Genomic DNA, 21026 nt, shown 5'->3' on the forward strand with positions numbered 1-21026 from the left:
AATAAATAACCTAATAAGACATCATTGGTATGTTATTAAGTACCTTACTACCTGTTAAGCTTTATGCCAAAAACTAGGGGAAATTCCCTCTTTGCAACAAATTCTGTTACCCCTAATTTAAAATTAGAGCGATGGTTTTTACAGTGGAACAGTGAGGCATTTTTGATGTCAAGGCCAAGGATGTCCTGAGCCTTTTACAGCACACAGGTCAGGCCCCTCCAATGTCAAAACGTCAGTGATGCCCAGACCTTTAAACCCTAGTTTATAAAGAAATAAATTCAGTCCTTGGCAAATATGTTAACTACTTTTCCATCTGAATGAAAATAAGTTATCTTTGTAGGTGATAGACTCTCAGCATGTCATGAAGCTACTCTTGCTAGGTTAGGCTGGGAGTTTGTGCATTTGGCATCCTGTATCTTGGGAAAGGGAACATGAATCTTACTTCCTTGCCCTGCTATGTTGAGCAAATAAAATAGTAATCTCCAACTACCATCTCTGACACTATTATTTCTCCTTTTGTGTAAAAATTCCGCTTATTAATTCTGCTGATTGTGAAAGTAGGAAAAATGTGATTGAAGTATCACTCTTACCAAGAAACTACTATACATTTACCTCCATTCAATCATAAGCTGCTTTGGTTTCATAAAGTGCCCCCCACACACACACAAATATACCTGAACAGTTCTTTCTGTTTGAGTCATCCTCTTGAAATCAACCACACAGGGACTCTTGGGTAGATGGAAATCTTTCATCAGAGATAGTAAATACAGTCCACTTTTTTTTTCACCATAAAGCAGCATTATAACATTTCATATTTTAAAAGTTTCCTCTTTTCCATCTAGCATCCCTTTATGCCTACCCACTTGCCACCAAAATAGAAGTGTTCAAAAGATTGGGTAAACATCTAAATAAGATTGGTTTTGTCCCTTACTTAGTATTTGTTTTAGTTCTTTTTTATTTTTCAGAGCAGGAATTTTGTATTTGTGTTTACTGGCATTGTTAAATTTGATCAATGTCTGCAAAAGCAAAAGACTAAGTAATGTAACTAGTAAAAGAAAACATTATGTTGAGGGAGGATTTATTTCCCAGTTTCCCTTTTTGAGATGAAACTGACAGTTATAGAAAGTTTTCCCTTTAGGAAGACATAGTTTGAAAATAATTATACTTCACCGGCCTTCAGAGAACATATGGCTAGACAGTGATATCTATCAAACAAATAAGATTATTCCTAAGAAATATCTTATGACCAACTTTTCATGTTCTTCCAAACCTACACAGAAAATAACATTATTTCAGAATATGTTTATTGAAAAAAAATGTTTTAACTTAGGAAGATTAGTTCCTGCCTTTGAGAGCAACATGCTTAATTTTTAAGGATGAAGCAGAGCTTCAAAGTAATAGATATTATAGAAAACAGCATCATAAGCCAGGTGGTGCACCTGTAGTCCCAGCTACTCTGAAAATTGAGACAGAAGGATCACAAGTTTGAGGCTAGCTTAGGCAACTTTGTGAGAACCTGTCTCAAAATCAAAAGATCTAGGGATGTAGCTAAGTGATAGAATACCCCTGGGTTCAACTACCAGTACCAAAGACAAAGAGGAAAAAGATTAAAAAAAAAAAAAACTTTTTCTCTTAATATTTTTCTCTAGTAGGGTAGAATTAATGGTGCTATTGTTTCATGTTCTTTGAGCTAGAACACCTTGGGAAAAACAGCTGTATATATGGAGGACCACCAAGAAGTGGGACCAGTAATTGAAGCATTAGAATTTTCTTTGTGTACACCCTTATTTCAAGTTGTCAAGTGCATGACTTCAGGAATTCATTTTGAAGAACTACATATCTTAATCAGATTTTTAAATATGGAGAGAATAAATGAGAAAGTGAATGCACAAGCATAAGCTTAGCTTGTATATTGCCAAAGTTTCAGGAGCCCAGGCTCTAGCTCCTATGCTGTGTTAAAAATTGTGACCCAGCCGGACACTACCCTGTAATCCCAGCATCTCAGAAAGCTGAAACAGGAGGATCACAAGTTCAAAGCCAGCCTCAGCGATGGCGAAGTGCTAAGCAACTCAGTGAGACCCCGTCTCTAAATAAAATACAAAATAGGGCTGGAGATGTGGCTCAGTGGTCAAGTGTCCCTGAGTTCAAACCCTGGTTACCCACCACAAAAAAAAAAAAAAAAAAAAAAAAAAAAAATTCTGACCCATTTTGAAAATCATAAGAGTATATCAGCTTCTTTTATGACAATCACCTATCAACATGTGTTAGAAATTCAATGGAAGTTTCCAAAAAATAACTGTCAACATTTTATTTGTAGTTTAGTAATGCCAGATATATGTCAATTAATCATATGCCATTTTAAACTTAAGAAAACTGTTTATCTTGGGCTATTTAAGATATAAATAACCAGTACTACTAAATTGTTTATTTTAGATTATTAAAGACAAAAATAGAAAATAAGTTTGAGATTGTTTCTGTGGTAGAAACTTCAGTGTCAAAGATAAATTATTTTAAGATCAGCCCTTCTGAGGCACCTAAGCAGAGTAATAAGAATATGTCTGAATGGAAAAACATACTGTTTTTCTTGGCTAATGTGGCCAAGGGCTTTAAAAAATGTAGACTGAAGGGTATATGCTAACCTCTACTTTTATTCTTTTTAGTTTCTCATCTAAGCTGTTTCTTTTACTATAGAGGCAGTAGAACTAAACCTACATAATGTAATGCTATGTATGTTATGTGTAAATTCTTATGTCAGGACCAGATGGTTGCTTATATTTTTTTCTAACTTCAAAATTCTCTTCATTTCTACTTTAGTTCCTTCATTTTTAGAGATCAAGAAACAGATTGCATTGTTCAGAGAGAGCTAGAACTAGAACATAGGCTAATATTTGCTAGCCATTTGATATGACACTTTCATATTTTTGCCATATCCATGCTGATATTATTTAATAATATTTAAATTGACTTCTTTAAATGAATGAACTTTTTTTAAACAAACATTTTTGCTACTAAACATAGAAGTTATCACTTCTTTAAATAGAAAGTAACTCTGAGTAAAAATCCAATCAAAACAAGACAATGCTATTAAAATTTAATTTAAATTTAATTAATTAATATTATTAAATTTTTATTTCTTGCTGTTCTTGGTTCAGAAATGTGTCAAGGCAATGTTTTCATGTTTGATGGCAGCATCCTAATTGAAAAGAAAAAGCACAGTTAAGACCTCCAGTTAAGCTTCTGCATTCCTTTTTTAAATGGAATGCTTCTTAGGAAGGAAATAAGAGGATATAAAGACATGTTTATATGCTCAGCTATGTTGGGATATTTTTTGTCTTTGTTTTCTGGCTTTTACTGTGCTGGGGATTGAACCCAGTACCTTGCAAGTGATAAGCAAATACTCTACCATTGAGCTACATCCCAGCCTTCAATTATGATTTCATGTATACCAGAAAGAAGGTCTTTTGTGAGAAACAAAAATTGTTCTTTGGTTCATTTGAATTAATTTTTTAAACTCTTAAATTTTGGCATTGAAATTTTTAGTTAGCATCAGTTTCATTTTCTAAATAAGGAGTTTGATCAGTGTAGTTCATTTTTGCTTAAGACATTTCCACACAATGCTAACATCTGACAATTATGGTGACATAGCTATGTATTGATAACTGTTACCTAAATTTTAAACAATCTAATGAGTTAAAATCTTGATCAACAAGACAACAAGAATGAATTTATTTTGGAAGATGAGAGGTTTTTGGTTTTTTGGTTGTGTTGTTGTTGTTGTTTTAGTTCATTTGAACAGAGGAAATGTTTTCCTTAAAATAGTTTTAAGTATGCTTCATTTCTTTAAAATAAATCAGTATTTTTGAACTTCCAATAAAGTTAGCATATTTGTCGGATTGCTGGTCTAATAGTGTTGTATTGCTTTCAAAGGATTAAAGGTGTCAGAATAGCTAAGCTTTCTCTGATTTGATTTGATCTCATTGAACTAAATATTCTGTTCTTGCCTTCTCTCCAGAAGTGCCACTATTGTAGACTATATTTCAGTGTACTGTAGAAAAAGACATTTTTTTTTTATTCATGAGTTTCCTGTAAATCATATTGGTGGAAGTATAAAAACAGGAGACATTTATGGGCTAGGTAGTAATAAGAGTTTTATTGTGAAACCTTTGTAACAGTGTTCATCAGGAAAACCAGAGAGAGAAACAGATAAAGAAACTCATGGTCCCATTAATCCGTTAATGAACTAGACATGATAGTATTTGAGGATTTGTTTATATAGGGATGTTTTTATTTATCAGAAGTGTTTCTCTTTTGTTTTTCATACTTAGGTTAAATTTATATTTTTTAATTAAACTTTTTATTTTGAGATAATTGTAAATTCATATGCAATTGTAAGAAAGAATAGAGATTGTGTATCTTTACCCAGCTTATCTCAGTGGTTATGTCTTGCAGAACTATAGTTCTGTAAGAATATATATATAGCAGAATATCACAGCCAGGATATTCTTCTTAGGTTTTGGGGTTTTGTTTTGTTTTGTTTGTTTTTTGGCAGTGCTGAGAATCAAACTCAGTGTCTTCACTTCTTGCACGTGCTAGGCAAGCACTTTACCACTGAGCTACATCCCCAGCCACAGCCAGGATATTGACATTGATAGAAATGTTTTTTGTTTTTGTTTTTATCTCTATCACCACTGTGGCCCATCTGTTGGTCTTTTGTAACCCAGAACCATTGTCCTTTCTACTCATTTCATGAATGTTATATAAAAGTAATTGTTCATATGATCTTTGGAGTTAGCATTTTTTACTTAACATAAATAAGTAATGAGATTCATCCATGTTGTATTTATTAACAGTTTGTTCCTTTTTGCTGCTGAGTAGTATTCCATGATGTGTATATACTAATTCAATTATTCATTTAGTTAGAACATCTGGATTGTTTCTGTTATAAGGCTATTACAGATAAAGCTGCTATAATTATTTGTCTACGGATTTTTTATGTGTACATAAGTCTTCATTTAAACAGGTTTAACGCTTAGGAGTACAGTATTGTCTTTAATATTACCTACCTTTACATTTGCAACCAAGTGTTGTTTCTACCTTGAAAGGAAAGCTTATTATTTACTGGTATTTTTGCTACCATTTTCTTTGTTTGTTTTTTCCCTGATATTCCAAAGATCTTTCCTTTTATCTGTTTCTTTCTGTTTTGAAGATTTCCTCTAACCATTCTTTTATGGTCTATTGCTGGCAAATTCTTTTAATTTCCCCATCTGAGAATGTTTTAATAATCCTTCTCTATTTTTTGTTGACTATAGAATTCTCTGTCGACAGTTCATTCCTTTCAGCACAGGAAAAAATTATTAAACCAGTGTTCTGGCTTCTATGGTTTCCTATAAGAAGTCTGCTGTCTTTCTAATTGTTTTTTTCCAGATAAGATGTTGCTTTTTTTTATGCCTTGAAGATATTTTCTTTGCCTCTGGTTTTCAGAAGTTTAATTGTGATACATCTTGGCTTGCATGTCTTTAGGTTTATCCTGTGTGTGGTTTGTTCAGAGCTGTAATTTTATTTTTCTTTACAACTTTAAATTTTCAGTCATTATTTCTGAAAGTACTGTTTCAGCTCTGCTCTTCTCTCTTCTTGAAATTCCAGTGACAAAGTGTTAGATCTTTTGCTGTAGTCCCATAAATCCATAAGCCTCTGCCCATGCCCCCCCACACACCATTTTCTGTCTTGTTCAGATTGAGTAATTTCTATTATTCTCTTTTATTTTGGTTAATATATTTTCTAGTTCCAACATTTCCAGTTGCTTCTTTGTATCTTCTTTCTTTTCTGAAACTTCCTTCCCCGCCCCACTTGCCCCAAATGTGTTTTGTAACTACTGAAATATTTTTATCATGATTGCTTTTAACTCTGTCAGATAATTCTTCCATTTCTATCATCTCAGTTTGGGCATCTACTGGTTATCTTTTGCATTGTTTTAAATGTTTACAGTCTTGATATGATGAGTAATTTTCTTTTAAAACTTGGGGCATTTTTCATATTATATTCTAAGGCTCTGGATATCATCTAAACCTTCTGTTTCCCTGGCTTTTCCTGACATTGCTTTGACAGATTAATAGGGGTGTTTTATCTAATATTACTGCCAGGTTTATATGAAAGTTCAACTTCTCTGCTCTACCTCCATTGACACATGAGGACGGTCCTTGTTATTACTGGGTCATAGTGGAAATCCAAGTTCCCTATGTAGTCCCTACTGATAATGCTGAGGTAAGTGTAAGATGTACCTGGCCATTGGAGTGAAAGGCCTGTCTTCCTACTTGACCTACTCTAATGCTACCTCTGTGGGGCATTGGACCTCCTCCTTATGGTACCCAAAATGGAAGTCAAGTCTCCCCATTCAACTCTTGGTGGTGTAGTGGGAGGAGTATGTAGTATTTTCTGTAGGCTTTGATTGTAGTAGAACAATTATTATTGTCCAAGGTTTTGTTTTGGTAGGTTGCCCCTTTCTTGTTCCTTTAACTAGAAAGCAAGCTTTTGTTGTGCCTTTTCCTCCTCTGATATGTATTAGTTGACATATCCGGATTCTGGCTTCTGTAGCTCCGTGTCTGGAATGTATTAGTAAAAAAAGAAAACTGAGAGAACTCACTCTCAGGTTGATTCTTGGATGCTCGGGTTTCTACCTGTTCTGCCTCTTTCCATTTTTCATGTTTCTTTTCTTTTCCTTTCTTCTTCCTCCCTTTCTTCTTCTCCTTTCCTCCTTTTTCTCTCTTTCTCTTTCTTCCTTAATGGGGAATCAAGCCCAGGGCCTTACTCATGCTAGGCAAGTACTCCACCACTGAGCTATATCCCCAATCATTTCATGTCATCTTGCATTTCACATATGATGTCCAGAGTTTTTAGTTGTACTTTGTAGAAATAATAGAGGAAAGTACACCTCTATCTTCTGTAAATAGAAGGCCCAAATTTAAATTTGGATCCATTTGTATCAAATGTTGTAAGCAGAAAGTGTCACATACTTTATCAGATGATGACTTCCATACTACTGTTCTCAAAAAGACTGCTAGAAATTAATATCTTTATTTAGACTGAAATTCATTGTTCACATTATTAATGAAAACTTTTCCCCTCTAGGAGATAATGCAAAAGGTGTCCCAAGGCTCCTGACCAGTAAACAAAGATTTGAGAAAGACAGCCAAGCTCATGTTTTCTCCTGATCAAGAAAATCATCCTTCCAAAGCACCAGTAAAATATGGTGAACTTATTGTCTTAGGGTAAGCGTTCTACATCTGATGAGATATAAAATTGAATAATATATAGTAATTTTAGCCTCTAGGTTAAAAGTACTTTTTTTAGAATTTATATCTTACTAGCTTCCAAAGAGAAATTTAAAGTTATGGGGTAATGTTACCAAATTAAGAAACTTATAATGCTTACATTTATACCATTTTTGTAAGTGCTTAAATGATTCATAAACTTTATCTTACCCGTACCCTCAAAGAAGACAGTTTTCCTCCTCTGTCTCATCTTTTTGAAAATTTTACTTCAGCCATCTTTACCAAAAATTCCCTTCCTCTTCTCCTGCTTTAGGACATTTCATGTAAATGAGTGTTTATTTATTGTTTTGTCCCCAGAGGTAGTTGAGGCTTTGTGCTCTGTATTGTTGAAAGAAGTTAGGAAGACCCTGAAGGCCAGTACCTAGCTTACTTGTTTGCTTCAATAGTAATCTCAGTAATATAATTCCCAGAAAAACAGCCTATGGATTGAAGAATAGATTATTCCATTATTTCAATTTATTAAATATAAACTTGCCATAACTGTCAAAGTGGGGACATAATATTAATCTGTTAATATTGTGTTAATATTAATTCTAGAGATTCCAGAAACTAAAAATTGGAAAAATTTCCTTCCCACCTACTGTTTCTCTTCTTTTGCCTAAACAGCAGCTCTAGATACTGCTGTAAATTTGAGAGTCAGAATGGTATAAGTTCTTGTTCAAGTAAGAACATGTTGTTTCAGATGAGAAAGAGACACAGGGGAGATCCGTAGAGTTGTTGATCTTGACAGGGAATCTAGATTCCAGTACGTATTCCAACACTGTTAACTTTGTGACCTTGGGCAAGTCAACTGTTCTAGACCTTTGTTTTTCCTCCCCTATAAAATGACAGTGTGATAAGATGATCTAAGACCTTTTGAGACATTAAAATTTTTCCTATCAAAAACCAAATTTAAAAGATCATAAACTTAATATGGTAACTTCAATATTAGAAATTCAAGTCACATTGCTTTTAATACTATTAATGACAAACAGCTTTTAACTACCAAAAAAAAAAAAACAACTAAGTATTTTAGTGGGAAATTTGAGAATATTTGAAAAATAAGGGTTAAAATTTAATGTGTGGTTTTAAACTGCCTCTCAGCCTAGTAGTTTCTACTAGTAGTGGTCATTTCTGTATCTGGTACTTGGTGTCTTAAAATGCAAATAATGCTTCTTCCCAATTCTAGAAGAAGTGAAATTGGACAAGGTGTTCATTTCCTGCTGTTAATTTCTCTTAGAAAAGATCTTTGAATTCAGGAACACAATATGAGGACAGAGAGTATAGAACACAGAAGAGGAATGAGCCATGCAACTTAAGGACAGTAGTGAGGGTAAATAAGATGCCTACAGTGGAACTTGTGGCAACCCATAGCCTAGAATAGTAAATTTAACATATTAGCCAAGGGATTCTGCTTTGTACTGTAACAAGGCTAGCAAGAAATAGTTAGGACTTTCTCCCAGCACAAAATGTTTGTTTATTTTTTTATAAAGAACCAGTGTGGTTTCTGTATATGACAGTTACTGGGTAAATTACTTCTCAACTTTGAAACATGATTCTTCCTTTTCAACCATAATTGCAGGCCATTTTACAATCACTTTCTCCTCCAACTCCAGATCTGTCCCTATTCCCTGCCTCATTTCTGCCCAGATTGACCAACTACATATAGGAAATTATCAAACCAAAGATTTTATCAGAATAGAAAAGAGTGAATGAAGATATTAGCTGTTTATACATTAGTGAAGCAGTGAAGAATGACAAAAAAGCATAACAAACATACCCAGATTCAAGCTTTGGCTTTGCCATTGTCATGTGGCCTTCAGAAAATAATTCCTGAGTTTATTTCCTAGCCTGCAAAAATAGGGCCAGTCTTACAGACTATATTAAGTACCTACCATAGAGTGAACACCCAAGTGTTTCTGTTTGGATTTTTTTTAAAGCTTGTTTCCAGTTGTTTCAGTCCTTACTTAACTTGCTTATCTTCCGGGCATACATTTTTTATGAAAACATGGTTATAAGGCCTGAAAAACAAAAAGTATGTTTACTAGCTAGCAGACATCTTACACATACACACCATGTTGGCAGAGCTTGTCTATGTATGTGTATGTATTCAGGTAGCCAAAACTTATTGAAGAAATCTAAATAGTTCTTATTTTAAAAGTTCAAGTAGGTGCTGGGGTTATGGCTCAGAGGTAGAACACGTGCCTAGCAAGTGTGAGGCACTGGGTTCGATTCTCAGCACCACATAAAAATAAATAAAGATATTGTGTCCATCTACAAGTAAAAATATTTTTTAAAAGAAAGTTCAGCTATTTAAAGTATTTGGTTCACAATTAAGGGAGAGTCTATTTTAAACAAAATATGTTATACTTTTAAATGTATTAGCACATGCAAAAACAATTTTAAAAATATAAAAAAAAATACAGTGAGTCATAAGGAATCTGTTAGGCCATTAATCAGCTCTTTATTATATTCACTAAAAGAGGGACAAAAATATGTAGACAACACAAAGCTATGCATAATACAAAATGTATTTCTCTGAGACTTGGGATATAGCCAAAGAGATTCTTACTTTGTTTCATACCCAGACAACTGGTGTGGAGATAAGCAGTTGCCAAAAAGAATTTGAGATTGTTATAATATGCTAATAGATAATTAATTGGGAATTGATTCTACAAGGTAAAGTAAAACATTTGTTTTATAATTGTGTGATTCTTAAAAGAGCTCACTTAATCTCTTTTATTTTTTCCACAACAGGTATAATGGATCTCTCCCAAATGGTGATAGAGGAAGGAGGAAAAGTAGGTTTGCTTTGTTTAAAAGACCTAAGGCAAATGGGGTAAAGCCCAGCACTGTGCATATTGCATGTACTCCTCAGGCAGCAAAGGTAAACAAATAAAAATAAAAGCTATGTAAACTGGGAAATTGAAAAACTTTTGTGTGTTTCTTATATTCTCTAGCATTCCCTTCACATTCTGTTTCATAAATTTTGTTTGGATTGAAGAACTGCTATCAGAAGGGAAATTTGGCTTTTTATTCTTTTAAAATGACACACCAGGTTCTGTGGATAGAAATTACAAGGAAACATTCCCTTTCCTTATTAAAAGATGTGGATGTAGGGCCAGGACTTTTTATCTGGTAGTGTTTAGAATTGTGTGACTGTCCACCCTGATAAAGAGGGCATTCCTGTTACTCAGGGACATCCCCTGGGCTGGTGGAAGGAGTACGGTGTCTAGTATGCATAATAAGATATCAGATGGACAAGGTAGTGTTTAAACTTAATGATTATCTAAGATTCTGTGGATTTTTTGTTTTTGTTGTTTTTGTCTTGTTTGGGGTATCAGGGACTGAACTCAGGGTACTTAACCACTTAGCCACATCCCAAGCCCTTTTTATTTTTTGAAACAGGGTCTCACTAAGTTGCTAAGGACCTTGCTAAGTATCTGAGGCTGGCCCTGAACTTGAAATCCACCTGCCTTAGCCTCCTGAGTCTTTAGCATTATAAACATGTGCCACTGCACCTGGCTTATTTTTATTTTTGGTTCATGACTGTCATAGGTTTTATTACAGTACCCTGTACATAGAGGACCTCAGTAATTATTAGCTTGAATCAAAGCTATAGAAATAAATATTCAGCTGTAATTTCTCACCCTCCTGTCCTTATCAATGCTCCTTTTCCTTTCCATACCAAAATCTCCAGAAGCTAGACCACCATTTCAGGACACTTGTGCTTTTCCTAGAATAATAGACAAGTAGAGATTTATCTTTACATTTCCTTGTGAATTCCTCTATTTCCAGTTGATACTGTGATAAACAAATAAGAAAAATTACAGATTTGTTTGACTTCAGAAAGTACCTATATCTTTAAATAAGAAGCCTATCCAGTTTGGAGTAACTTCAGAAAGTACCTGTATCTTTAAATAAGAAGCCTATCCAGTTTGGAGTGACTTCAGAAAGTACCTATATCTTTAAATAAAAAGCCTATCCAGTTTGGAGTGCAAAACACAATCCTCAAGCCTTTGCTCTAGGCCTTCTTTATACATTCAAGAGCCAATGAGTGTAGAAAAGGGAGAGTGTCTTTAAGTGATAATTTTTGCTCCTTTGCAGAAAAGGTCTGTGCTGAGCAGTGGTATACGTGAATGGCTTGTGGATCCCAATCTGAGGAGCTTTTTGTGATATTTCTAGTAAGCTCCTGGCATTTGGGGTTTACCAGTTCTTCATTGTACAGGACCATCCACATATTATAGGATATTTAATATTCTTGATCCCCCACCCATCAAGTATTATTTGAGTCCTCAAATCATTGTGACAGCCAAAAAATACACATTTTCAGATGCTTCTTAGCTAGTACCACCTCTGATTGAGAACCACTCTGAGGGAAAATGCTTGTAACTCCAAACTCTGAAATATTGGTTTTTTAACTCTGTAATGCCACTTAGGTTTTTGTTTGTTTGTTGTGGTACTAGGGACTAAACCCAAGGGTGTTCTTCCACTGAGCTACATCCCCAACCTTTTTTTAAGTTTTGAGACAGACACTTGCTAAGTAGCTCAGGTTGGCCTCCAACTTCAGATCTGCCTGTCAGCCTCCAGAGCTACTGGGCTTAAAGTGCTGCACCACTGTACCCAGCATGCCCCTCATGTTTTTGTTGACTCCTTTTTATCTTTACAGGGAATCAAACAAATTTTTCTTTTTAAATTTTAAAAGAATATGTTAGTGAGGTCATGAAGAAAACTTAAATTATTTAGTCTGGAATGAGTGGTTAAAACCTTGCCTTCCAGCCCCATGAGACTCAAACTTGACATAGTTCTTATCCCTAATCTAAGAGTAGGTTCAGTAGTTAAAAAAAAAAAAAAAACTAAAGATTTTAGTCTCAAAGCACACAAAAGACAGCATTTTTAAATACTGAGCAATCATTTGAAAAGTCAGTTGCTTAATGCTGGATTTAAGTATAGATTGTAAAGCATGTGAAAAAAATTATACAATTTTCATGAAACATAAATGTGTAGTAAAAAATATATTAACAACCTGCATGTAAGTGATATACACTGCATTCTTGAGGTTGTATACCTCTGAAGAGAAGGGAAGAATAGGGAGGGACATATGGGCAGGCTCAGTTATATCTGTAGTTAATTTTTTAAAAAAATATATCAGAAACAAAAGCATTGTTAGACTGATAAAGCTGGGTAGATAGAACTCAGATATTTATTCTCCTTCAGTATTGAAAATTAATTATCTTAATCTAAAATTATTATTTTAAAGCTTAATCTGATACAGAGTAGCTAAAAATTGAAACCAGCTAAAATTTTATAATGCCAAACTTCTAATTAAGAAACATTTTTCAGGCTAAGGTTGTAGCTCAGTGGTAAAATGCTTGCCTAACACATGTGAGGTTCTGGGTTTGATCCTCAGCACCACAAAAAAATAAATAAATGAATAAAATAAAGTTATGTGTCCATATATAACAAAATGTTTTTTTTTAAATCAGTTTTCATTTAGCTCCTTTGCTGTGTGTAATCATTCTCTTGTGTCTTTGTATCTTATTTTCCTTTTACTCAACCTGTTTCCACTTCCTTTATGCAATGACTAGGTTTTTCCCCCTCTGATATTATCTTTAGCTCATATACATAAAAAGGGCCTGAAAACAAAACTGAAGAGTTCTTTTTAGCAATGTTTTTAGTTTGGGATAAGTCAGAAGTACAGTCATAAGCTTTAATATCTATTGCCTTTGCTAATATTTAATCATTCTACAAATTTTTCTATATCTAGCCCAATATATATAATATATGGCAAACATTTATCATCTGTATAAGTCATCAAATGATTAGAAAACCAGCTAACCCTGCTGATTGGTTAACTGTACAACTCTTTAAAGGACTTTAAAAATAAGTTTCTTCTTATAAAAATTATTTTCTTCTCCTGTACTGAGAATCAATTTTAGCTTCTATATGGCATTTGGTTTTTATTACTTTATAATTTAAAATACTTTACAAGGGAGATAGATCTTAGAGTTTTTGTTTTTAAAATATGTGGTTTTACTCTGTAACTATTTGAAAATATTCTTCTATACCCTCTCAATCTAAGGAAACTATTGTCATAGCTGAGATTATGCAAGAGTTATTAACCTCGACCTTAAATTTCAGGGGGGAGATACATAAGTGTATCATATATGTGAAAAATAGTTTTACCTTTATTTTATTGGAAAGATTTTTCAATTAACTTGATTGATTTTCTGATTTGCTTTATCTAATATTTGTTATTAACTTTTTTATTCACAGGCAATAAGCAACAAGGACCAGCATAGCATATCATACACTCTATCTCGGGCCCAGACAGTGGTGGTTGAATATACTCATGATAGCAACACTGATATGTTTCAGGTATTATAACATGAATTTTTTTTTCTTAAAAAAAAATAATAGTTAAAAATCTATTGTTGGAGGTTGAGATACATATGGCTTAGTGATAGAATGTGCACTTAGCATGCATAAGGCCCTAGGTTCAATCCCCAGCACCAAAGGAAAAAATATATTGTCAGTAACTTCTGCTGCAGTCAAATTAAGAATTATAATTTTTAATAATGTAGCTCATTAAAATATGTATTGATTTCTGAGCCTTATAAAAGTCATTATGCCATGGTTAAGAGATGGCCTCAATAATCAGAATCCCTGATAAACATTACTTAGCCCTCCGTGTCATCCTTTGTAAAGTGCAGGTAATAGAATCCTCCTCATGGCAGGCTTAAATGAGTTGTGCATGTAAAGTGCTCAGAGCTCTGCTAGCTACTTAGTAAACTCTTAGTAAATGTTAGCTATTAATATCTAAAAAAAGAAACTCAAAAATACTCTGCATGCATTTATGCCCTTTTTTTTTTTTCCCCACTACCTCCCACCTTCCTCCCTAGGCAACAAAAAGTACAGGCAATTTCTAACTATTCATATCAAATATGTGATGTCAAACTTGTTATTACTGGTGCACCTTCATTTTTGTACCAGTCCAGTGCTGATATTTTTATAAACTGATAGTTTACAGAACTGCTAAATCCAAAGATGTAAACAGAAGTCTTAATATCCTCTCCCTTAATACTGGGTTTGCTAAAGAAACTTCAGTAGGACATAAATGTTTCATGATAAATTTTGCTATTATTATTATTGTCCCAGTTATTTTTCCCCTTTTTTTTTTAATTGTACAAGAGTAAATAAAGATGAAAAGTCCCAGAGACACATTTAAGTTTAACCAATAGCAAAATATTTCTTTGAGGTTGGTTTCTCCCTTTAGCCCTTAAATAAGATGCAACACTTCTTTTAGACTAGTGTCTCTGTGGTTAATTTTAGAATGTATTTTTTTGTTTCCTTGTTTTTACCAAAAGTAAGTAAATAATGTCCTTAGTGACATGAAGGTTTGGATCCCAGCATAAACCTAACACAAAGTTTTAGGATGATTTTCCACATTTTATTTCACCACCAAACAATTAAAATGAACTTGTTTAGCTTTTTTTAAATCAAGGTGCTTCTTAGACACTTGATCACAGAATTTTAACTGCAAAAAGTACATTATGTTTATTTGCTCATCCCTTTATCATATGTAATCAATTTCTCCTTTATCATAGAGAGTTTTTCCCAGTATAATAATAAAACTGATTTTGGCCTTTCTACAGGCATTATTCCCATGGAAAATACAAACATTTTTACATCAGAAAACCTAAGATAAATCAGAAATATTCTATTAAATTAGGCAGTCTTCCAGGAACTGGTTTTATAAACGTTTTAGATTATCTGCTTTCTCAACTGAACAAGAACATTTATATTTCAATCCGTCAGACATTCAAACTCCAACTCAGCTTCCTGCCCAGTTGCTATATTGTTGTCTAAATGTGAATGAAGTACAGATTTCTGATAGGGTGGCAGAAGGATGGAGAAGAGACTTCACAGCAGTGCCTATTCATTTGGTCCTTCTTATCAGGTCAAGTAGGATCCTTGCCGGTAACCAGGAGAAAGGCATTCTGGCCAAAGAGTTGGCAGAAAAATTCTGTGCAGTGTGGCAGGAAATTGATGAACAAGCTACTTATTGCTACAATATATACTTGTATACAGAAGTAATAGGAAATTGGGCTGAATTGACAAAAGAGAGGGAAATTCTTAGTAAGTTTCTAACTTATCATAAATAAAAAGTTTGGATAGGCTGTAAGGAACCATTTTCATGGTCATGGGAAAGAGTGACATGAGAAATCTGTAGTTTTAAAGCTAATAGTAGCAATTAAAGGAAGAACTACTGGAGTTTAACATAAAATATTTTGGCATCTGCTCGTGTAGTTTTTCTCTTTATAAATATTTAAGCTTTCTTCCTTCTTACTTGGCAATACCAGTATTGCTTTGAAGTCTTCAGTCTTCTCCAAGGCCCAGATCAAATGTCAACTTTCTAGAACAGTCCAGTGGCTCTTCCCAAACAAATAAATGATGCTTTTGCTTGATCCAAGTATTAATCCCCAGTCTACTCTTTGGCATACATCTTTTGCCTCTAAAAGAGCCTTTTTATTTTTGGAGATATTTTTAGTTTCATAGGTCTGTGGTCATTTTCTTGAGATATCATTAACTTAAAAATAAGCAAAAGGAACATCTAACATTGGTTAACCAACCAACTTTTCCCTAACATTATTCAAACTAAATGTAAAAACTATACTTGTTGATAGGAAAAAAAACACTAAAGAGTTTTATCTAAAAGTATGCTGATATGAGGAACTCTTTTTTTCCATTTTTTTACTGGTGCACCATAATTCTTAATGATTGGGTTTGTTGTTGCTGATATGAGGAACTCTTGAGGCTCAACTATGCAAAGAATGACTTTTAAGAGTCTTTTCAGTATTCACATTCTTCAATTTAATGATACTACTTTTTAACAAATATTAACAGACTGATAATTTCTAAATGTTTAAAACCTTGTAACTCTTGTCACTTTTGTAACCTATTCCAGTGATTTGTTATCTTCTTTTCAACTTTAGAAATGGAATTAATTTATTTATTGCTTAGTAGTTTTGAAAATTTCTCTTATTCTCTAACACCTCACTCATCCAGAATTCTTATCTTGGAACCTTCTCTTCAGAAATATGAGCAAGGGCTGGGGATGTGGCTCAAGCGGTAGCGCGCTCGCCTGGCATGCATGCGGCCCGGGTTCGATCCTCAGCACCACATACAAACAAAGATGTTGTGTCCACCGAAAACTGAAAAACAAATATTAAAAATTCTCTCTCTCTCTCTTTAAAAAAAAACAGAAATATGAGCAAGAACCAGCAAGAAAATCTATGCAATATAAAGTAAATGCCACAGAGTCTCACTGAAATTCCTTTTTTTGTGCTTCTTAGAGAATCCCTTAGGCTCTAAGAACCTTTTGCAATGCTGTTCTTTAAAGTTGGTTATTTGATTTCTCAACCCATATCAAAATAAGAAAAGCTGGTTAGAGGGGGAAATAATATCACTTAAATCAAGAAATGATAGCTGATAACTTAGCAAAAAAGGAAGTGGGAAAATCTGTAAAGTGTACAAAAGACCTCAAAACAAGGTCACTCAAGCCTTTAATGTAATTATCTTATAGCACCTGAAGACATCCTTGGATTGCAGCATTCTGTAAATGGTAGTCAATGGTGTAATGTTCTGGATACATCATACAGGATTTGCTTAAATATTCAATATATCCTGTTAAACAAGGGAGAATAATAAATGGTAGATGTATTTCCACCCAAAAAGGTTATAGTCTGCAACCATCTAGAAATATCAGTTATCCTGAATTCTTCATACTCTGAGGGTTTTATAAATTCTGTCATAAGTTCCCACTTTATTCGGTACTGCAAATGATTACTACACCATAGAGAGTCTGAAAGATTCGTTTTCAAGGGTATAGATGCCCCCAAAGTTAAGTATGCTAAGTTTGAGTTAGAAATTTCAGTCTTAATTTTTTCACCTTAACATTTCACTTTTCTTGAGTAGATTTTTCCACTGTTTCTTCAAATAAGTTTATAGATATTTCTTTTTCCCTCAGATTGGTCGGTCGACTGAAAGTCCTATTGATTTCGTTGTAACTGACACGGTTCCTGGAAGTCAAAGTAATTCTGATACACAGTCAGTTCAAAGCACTATATCAAGATTTGCCTGTAGAATCATATGTGAACGGAATCCCCCCTTTACAGCACGGATTTATGCTGCAGGATTTGATTCATCAAAAAACATTTTTCTTGGGGTAAAAAGCTTTTTTCCTAAATGATGCATTCTTTTATACCAGCTTCTATTTCCAAATTAAAAATAAATGTGAGGTCACTACTATTATTTCTATAGGAAAAGGCTGCCAAATGGAAGACATCCGATGGGCAGATGGATGGCTTAACCACTAATGGTGTTCTTGTGATGCATCCACGTAATGGGTTCACAGAAGACTCCAAGCCTGGAATATGGAGAGAAATATCGGTGTGTGGGAATGTATTCAGCCTGCGTGAAACCAGATCAGCTCAACAGAGAGGAAAAATGGTAAATACTGAATTCTAGTTTCTTATTTAGCCACCATCAGTACATAGGATAAGTTGGACTGAACACATTATGTATAGTCAAAAAAAAACCTTAAATCTATCGCTGATAAAGAGAACTGAGTCTGAGTGTCAAATACACTACCAGATTCTATATTAGAAGATAACATCTCGTTGTTTCAATTAGGAAAATATAAGGATTTTGTCTGTCATATTATGTCAATAGATTTTAAAACTCAAGCTTTCCTCAATGAAACAGCACTGTAACCTTTCTTTGGTCTAAATATCTTTGACCATTTTTACCTAATTGGAAATATTAGGCTTCTTGTTTAGCTAGATGTTTTAATCGTAAGTTGTCCTCGAGAATAAAGAGATGTTACTGCTCAGTATTTTATCCTTAGTTTTCAAACTTAGATCTTTCATGACTTTCCCTTTTATGTAAAAATCCAAAACATAGTAGTGAATGCACTTTTTTATTTTTATTTTTTAATCTCTAGGTGGAAATTGAAACCAATCAGTTACAAGATGGCTCATTGATTGACCTCTGTGGTGCAACATTGCTGTGGCGTACTGCAGAAGGCCTTTCCCACACTCCCACCGTGAAGCATTTAGAAGCTTTAAGACAGGAAATCAACGCAGCACGACCTCAGTGCCCTGTAGGGTTCAACACATTAGCATTTCCTAGTATGAAGAGGAAAGATGTTGTAGATGAAAAACAACCATGGGTATATCTAAACTGCGGCCATGTACATGGCTATCATAACTGGGGAAACAAAGAAGAACGTGACGGAAAAGATCGTGAATGTCCTATGTGTAGATCTGTCGGTCCCTATGTCCCTCTGTGGCTTGGATGTGAAGCTGGATTTTATGTGGACGCTGGCCCTCCAACACATGCATTTAGCCCTTGTGGGCATGTGTGTTCAGAGAAGACAACAGCCTATTGGTCCCAGATCCCGCTTCCTCATGGTACTCACACTTTTCACGCAGCCTGTCCCTTTTGTGCACATCAGTTGGCTGGTGAACAAGGCTACATCAGACTCATTTTCCAAGGACCTCTAGACTAACAGACAGTTGTCCTCCAGGACTACATTATAAATTTATAAGCTAAGTGATTTGGGTTTTGCAACCTGTTGTTCACGTCACAGTTTCTCTGCTCTGGTCATTTGCATTAAGATGAAGAATTTTTTTAAAAATTTATAAAAAATAGTAGCAATTTCTGAGCAAAATCGGGGAAACTCAAGCAAAGGAATTTTTGAAAGTTCCAGACTTCTGAATTACGATCTTTGAAAATATATTTTGAGGAGAAAAAGACATAGTCTAATTTGATGCCTTCATTTTAGTGTTTTTGAATCACCCATCCTCAGTGTCGAGAAATTGTTTTGTATAACTGAGGGTACTGCTGGTTCAAACTATGTTAGTTTACAGTTTGTTGCAAACATTGTAAAATACAGCAACATGTATATTAACTTTTTTCTATTTATCTTTATTTTAGAAAATATCTTAGAACGTTCTTGATAGTGTAGCATGGTAATGATGGCGTCACACCGTGTGTGTGAATGGTAGTTTAGTGAGCACAAATCTCAAGGATTTGCAAACTTAGGAAGAAGAACAAGAGAGCCTCTCTCCCATTTCCCATCTAAATATGTGATTTGGTAAATTAGAATACTTTATAAAATCAGGTTCACATTAATTACCATTGTCTAAGAAGTGTTTGTTTTTAACCACATTGAAGATAATCAGGAAAGATTTTTTTTTCCTTAATGTTTCTCTCAAGTGTAGTACTACAACAAAAACTTAATGCTAAGAAACATTTTATATGCTCCTTTGAATATGCAATTTAATCTAGATTATCTATTTTTCTCCCATGATAATTAACCTGTTTTTAGTATCAGCAACATTTGGCAAGTTTATTTTTTGGATATAAACTGTGGTTCATCTGTTCAGTGTTTCTAGAAAAAAAAAAATCATTCCCATGAGAAAAATATAAATTAACAAGAAAGGAGAGTGACTTGATTTGCTTTTAGAAAAAAAAATGCTTAGTTAATTCTGTATTTGGCTTTATCTGGGCATTAGAAAATTTAGAGATAGAGGGTTAAAGAATGATGATAGTGCCCTCCACTTTTAACCTAGCAGACCAGCCTTAACTGTGGACTTGAATCCTAATAAGAGTTGCCACAGTGTGACTCAAATAAATGTTTGGTTGGCAGATGCTCACCAGTGACAGCAGAGTTGAGGGATACACTTGCAAGGTCTGTTTATTCTCTTTAACTCCAGTAAGTACTTTGCTTTCATAAGTAAGAAAAAGTTTCTTCTCCTTTGCCCTAATCTTTTTTCTAAATGTGCCACAAGAAAAGTATAGATAGTTGCACTACATCAAACCCTTTTTGACACTTGTAGAAATCAATACATTTTCAGATTTTGACAGAATAGTTTTTTAGTCATTTGATTTGTTTTCCTTTAATTTGAAAAGTTGTATGATACTTAATTGACTAGCAGGTTTTTATATGTGGTAGCATAGCTTTAATTTATCCTATTACATTGCTGTTATATTTTAGGGGGGTTAAAAAAGCAAAACTTGTCACTTAGAAGCCATGAACTATTTTATTTTACTTTGACTGTCAAAATTCCTTGTTTTTAAAAATGATCATTGAGTTCACTCAGGAAATGCATGTCAGGAAACTTGTATTATAAGTTTATTAGTTGTGATGTATCAGTAACTATTGTTACCCCTTTTTCAAAGAAACATAATGATTCTGAATTTTCTAGATTGTCACATGCTTTGTGACTAATGCAAGGAAATCAAGTCCTGTGTTGTATTTGTTCTAGTCCTTTCTATTCAGGCTATATACTGTAGCTTAATTTTTATTTGCAATTAATTTATTCAAACTAAGTAAATACTTTCCAAAATAGATATTTGAATTTGTGTCTTGCCTTTTTGCATAGTGGAGAATGGAAACCATAGTCGAGACTGGACAGATCTGCCCAACACAAGTCTCTGGTTCTCTTTGGAAATCTTCTCTTAATAATAGAGGGACATGATAGTGGTTTAATAATGAAGACCTTTTCTAAGTCAAGTCCTGCTAGAGAGTTGGTTCTACACAGGTTGCATACAGGGCTATTTAAAATAGTGCCTCAGTAACTATAAAAGTTTCATCTTCTTCCCAAAGTGCCTGAATTTCCTCCTAGCATCTGGGAATAACATGGTTCATTT

At 34.0% G+C, this 21026-nt stretch overlaps 1 protein-coding gene across 1 annotated transcript in view; it reads left to right on the forward strand.

The window, feature by feature from the left end:
- Peli1 (pellino E3 ubiquitin protein ligase 1) overlaps nucleotides 1-20726 on the forward strand; it is a 56115-nt gene extending 35389 nt beyond the window's left edge. Inside the window, exons 2-7 of the mRNA XM_046422972.1 lie at nucleotides 7126-7265; nucleotides 10065-10194; nucleotides 13584-13685; nucleotides 17338-17535; nucleotides 17631-17819; nucleotides 18313-20726. Coding sequence (XP_046278928.1) covers nucleotides 7195-7265; nucleotides 10065-10194; nucleotides 13584-13685; nucleotides 17338-17535; nucleotides 17631-17819; nucleotides 18313-18879 — 1257 coding nt within the window. The 5' untranslated portion in view covers nucleotides 7126-7194 and the 3' untranslated portion in view covers nucleotides 18880-20726. The remainder of the gene's footprint in view (nucleotides 1-7125; nucleotides 7266-10064; nucleotides 10195-13583; nucleotides 13686-17337; nucleotides 17536-17630; nucleotides 17820-18312) is intronic.
- The last annotated feature ends 300 nt before the right edge of the window (nucleotides 20727-21026 follow it).

This window comes from Marmota monax, unplaced genomic scaffold, assembly GCF_021218885.2.
Source record: "Marmota monax isolate L192 unplaced genomic scaffold, Marmota_monax_Labrador192_F-V1.1 WCK01_AAM20220418_F8-fsc00015, whole genome shotgun sequence".
Taxonomy (NCBI): domain Eukaryota; kingdom Metazoa; phylum Chordata; class Mammalia; order Rodentia; family Sciuridae; genus Marmota; species Marmota monax.